This window comes from Anoplophora glabripennis, unplaced genomic scaffold (genome assembly GCF_000390285.2).
Source record: "Anoplophora glabripennis isolate ALB-LARVAE unplaced genomic scaffold, Agla_2.0 scaffold121, whole genome shotgun sequence".
NCBI classification, from domain to species: Eukaryota; Metazoa; Arthropoda; class Insecta; order Coleoptera; family Cerambycidae; genus Anoplophora; species Anoplophora glabripennis.
In genome coordinates this window covers 717,006-721,268 of record NW_019416338.1, presented here as the reverse complement: position 1 = coordinate 721,268, position 4,263 = coordinate 717,006, and the positions used below count along the sequence as shown (strand labels likewise).

The following is a 4,263-nucleotide window of genomic DNA, read 5'->3' as shown; positions in this document are numbered from 1 at the left end:
ATTATAATTATAATAATAATTATAATTATAATTACTATAATTGTAATAGAGATACACACAATTTAATTTTTACACGGAAAACAAATCGTATATTTTAAAAAGTTAATATAAATTATTCATTAACTAAATAATTTAAAGCCGGATTGGGTTCTGCGACGATCCCCCTTTTTAGCAGCAGCTTTTTCAAGCTCCTCAATTAACATCTCTTGCTTTCTTCTGAATGCTTCAACCGGATCATTATATTTACTGTAATACTTTAAAACATCTCTTACATCTTCAATTTGGCTACTCGTGATTATCTTTAGAAACGCTGCCAAGTCCAGCAACGAAGTGTCATCGTCGTTTCCTATCCACCTCTTAACTTTCAGCAAATTTTCTGGGTTGTATTTTAATCTTTTAGCATTCCAATCTATGCATATAACTTTCTTAAGATCTCTGTTCAGTTTGTTTAGTTCTTTTACGTGACTTAAACCTGTAAAACGTGTTGCGCCTCCAACCAGTTTAAAAGCTATTCTGTTATTTGGATCGATCACGTCTATCAGAGAGAATACAGTTCGTCCGTGTTCAGTAGTGAACAATACTATTTCGTAGCTGTCTTTTAAATCTTCTAGAAAATGTTCCAGTAAAGGACGTTTTTTGTATCTCCATCCCACAGAATATGTCCACTCAGCATGTACCAATACATCGGTTAGTTCAACTACCAACGTGTATTTTGGTTGGTTGTATGGATGATCTAGAGGATCAGGTAATAATTTCTCCATGCGCGGCCTCTCTAGGAGTTTAAAGTAATATTTCATCTCTCTGTAGGTTCTTTTTAGGTACTGTCTTAGTTCAGGTTCATCGGAAAAGTCGTCTTTTAATAACTTTCCGTCTGTATCTATCTCTGGAGCACCAAGAGTTAAAACTAGGGAAATTGCCAGGGAAGATGTTATTGATATTGCCAAAATGGGCAGTATAGTTTTCAATATTTTCCATGACTTTCCTTTCTTGGAATTTTCTCCATATTCGTTGTCAGATGGTGGTAAATTATTTTTCGTAAAGTTGGAGTACAATGCATTGTGATAGATTCCAAGAGGTTTAACAGTTTGCTGAACGACAAAGCTTTGTCTAAGTATTTTCGGTAATGTGCCAAATAATACGTACGGGGCCATTTTCATAGCTTTATAAATTCATTTTACATTTTCTGTTGCTGTTGTGATGTTCTGACTACTTACAGGTTGATTAGTCTCTGTTTTAAATTCATTTAATCTTCGCAAGCAAGTTTTATTAATAATTTTGATTCGATGCCAAATCTCTGACATAAGTATTTGACATTTGAAAATCATAAGTTGACATTCACATAACTTACGGAGACAAGCTTTAGTCTTAATAAAGTCAATTAAAATTATTTGCGTTTTCCAATCTCAGATGAGTTTCCGTATAAAGAAATTATGCAGAAGAATGTTTCATTTTTTTTTATTTCAATAATTTAAAAGCCCAGTCAATATTTGATTAATTTTAGTAGATACATAAATATTAGCTATATGCCCACTAAAATTTTATGAGGAAGATTCAATATAGCTCTTTTTTTATCAAATACAATAAAATATTAAGCAAAATTATTTCCTGTAACTCGCTTAATTAAAATAGACCAGGCGGTATCTGTTTTGGTTTGGGTGAATCGTATATCCACGGCGAATTTTGGCTTTTTGGTTTTCAAATATCACTAGAAATGAACATTTTTTTTTCTATGCGCATAAAAAAAAACGTGGGCTTAACTTTTGACGGCACAATATATTTTTCTTCCTATTTAATTATGTATCTTTTTAAGAGTTGATTTTAGGCGAAGTTGGAAGCGGAAAAAAATGTCTGTAATTAAATTTTTTACAATACACGACTGGTTACAAATCGAATGAATCATGATTATTATGGTAAAAATCGAAAAAATCACAAAAATGGGGTTAAAAAACAATACTTTTTAGGGAATTTTTTGGTGTATAGACAGTATTATGAAACATCCTGTATACTACATCATCTTTTACTTCGAAGAATTCCAATGAAACATGAAAATCAAAAGGGTTAAATTTATTTTATTTTATACGGAACTTCAGCAAAGGAAGCCGTCCTATTGTAGTAACGTTTACTTGATGAACGCATCAATCTACACAGTCGTCGAGCCTCTCCAAGTTTTGCGCTATTCAGTACGTCGTGGAATACAATTTTCGAACAAATTTACCTGGTCCAATTAATGTGTGGAACGTGCCCGTGCATATTATATGAAGTTTCAGTGTTGGTAAGACCTCGGCATACAAGCATCTACACCCCCTTACGAAATCTCTGACGCATTAGGGTGGCTGTCGCACATTCACTTAATTGTCACTTTTACTTGTTGCGGGCGGTTATGCCTGAATTATTTAACTCATTTCAGTTTCAGCGCTTATTTTGATGTTGCGTCGGTTCTATCGCGCCGATGTACACAAGCGAGGGGTTCCTTTAAAGTGACAACCAACGCGGGGAATGAATTCCTCTTTATTGTATTACTATTCATTATTCAGCTGTTCTGACTGTCTTGCAGTTGGTGTTAAAGTTCTAAGTTAATTAGTTCATTTTAATGAAAATGCGACAAGATTTCACTTTATTGTTGCACTACTCCACAAATTGGTTGACGAAAATTACATTCGTGCTTACGATTGCTTCTAAAGGAACATCAAATTTAGAAAATACTAGCTTTTTGTATTAAATATCCATGATTTTATACTCTCTATGTACATATCGACTACAGTGTGTCAGCGTTGAAGTAGTTTAGTAACTTTAGAATTTAGAATTTTTGTTTTTGTCTTGATATTTAATTTTTTTTAATTCTGGTATGAATACAAAGATAGTCACTCATTTTTTACAAATCTCAATTTTTTTAAACCTATATTAATAAATTCTTTATCCTAAAATAATCCACGTTAATCCAAGCATGTTAATCGGGAACCCCAAAGTTATTACACTGAAAGAAATGGGCTTATTAAACTGTTTATCTAGAATAATGTGAATAACGCATATTAAAGCTTTTATAACAAATATACAACTTTTATTAAAAAAAATCACTCATCTGCATACTCATTATTCAACGGTAATGTGCTTAATACACCTTATGCATCTATAAAGTAAAGGTTATAATGAATTACTTATACATTATTATGTGTTATAGACTTTATGTTCCAATTGTATAGTAGGAAAGATTTGTTGTATAAAGACCTGTATCTGAATTTGTATATAACAATTGTATTAACAGAATTATTCGTTCTTATACTGATTATGTTTCCGTTTTTAACGTGTAAAATGCATCTTATAATGGTTAAGTGATCGTCACCTCTCGGTGCATAATCGGTTATGATCGTATAAAATTTCCGACAGTCCGCTGTGCATCGACTATTTACACGACTAGTTTGATGAAAATAAACAGTGTAGGCACATGTTTTGTGGGATACCTGATCACATCGCGTTGTGTAAATTGGAAATTTATGTAAGTATCTAACTGTTTTATGACTTGTAATTGTTTTGTTTTTCAAATGTAAATCATGTCTAAATCTTAAAAATTATTATCTTGTATGCCCTATTAGAAACCGTTGATGTTAAGTTTTATAAGATGGAGGAACAGAAGGCTAACGGTGACAAAGAAGAGCATGGGTAAAGTCAATCAACCAGAGGAAATAGAATTAGAAGAAAACACTGAAGGAAATGCGTTTTATTCTTTATTAGAATTCTATATACCATTATAAGACTATTGTATACTATGTGTGACAGTTAAACGGGTGAATATTGGATATAAAACGCGTATTGCTAGCACAGTTGTATAGTGAATATAAACTTTATTCTTTATTAAATTATTGTATAACTAGTATACAACGTTCTTTATACCCTTTACGAAATAATAGCAATAACTGTTATTAAAGTATTCCATATCGTTATTAGAACATCTAGTACTGGTTATAAGTTTTATAATAATAAATGTATTAAACTGTTGTATACTCTGTATGAGTTAAAAACATATGTCATTAAGTTTTCAGAAATTTTATTGGATAACTGTAATTACAAGCTAAGGTTCTAATGTAAACATACATAAAACATACTTTTAAGCATTAAAAATGATGACAAATCGCTCCCAAAACTGTCCAGTTTATTTTCTTAGCAACGATGCACCCGTATTTTCTTGTATTACATGAGAATTTGCACTATAACTCTTCCACCTTAAGAATGAAGCATCCCCAGAAAGGTTGAGCTTCTTTCCATATA

General features: G+C 31.7%; 1 protein-coding gene across 1 annotated transcript; it reads right to left on the bottom strand.

Moving 5' to 3' along the window:
- Positions 1–119: 119 nt before the first annotated feature.
- LOC108909460 (mitochondrial import inner membrane translocase subunit TIM50-C-like) lies at positions 120–1,151 on the bottom strand. Its single transcript, XM_018713803.1, has one exon. It carries the CDS (start codon positions 1,149–1,151, stop codon positions 120–122), a length of 1,032 nt encoding a protein of 343 aa, XP_018569319.1.
- Positions 1,152–4,263: the final 3,112 nt, after the last annotated feature.

Coding starts and splice junctions, on each gene's coding strand:
- LOC108909460 (XM_018713803.1), bottom strand. CDS start 1,151: ATGGCCCCGTACGTATTATTTGGCACATTACCGAAAATACTTAGACAA.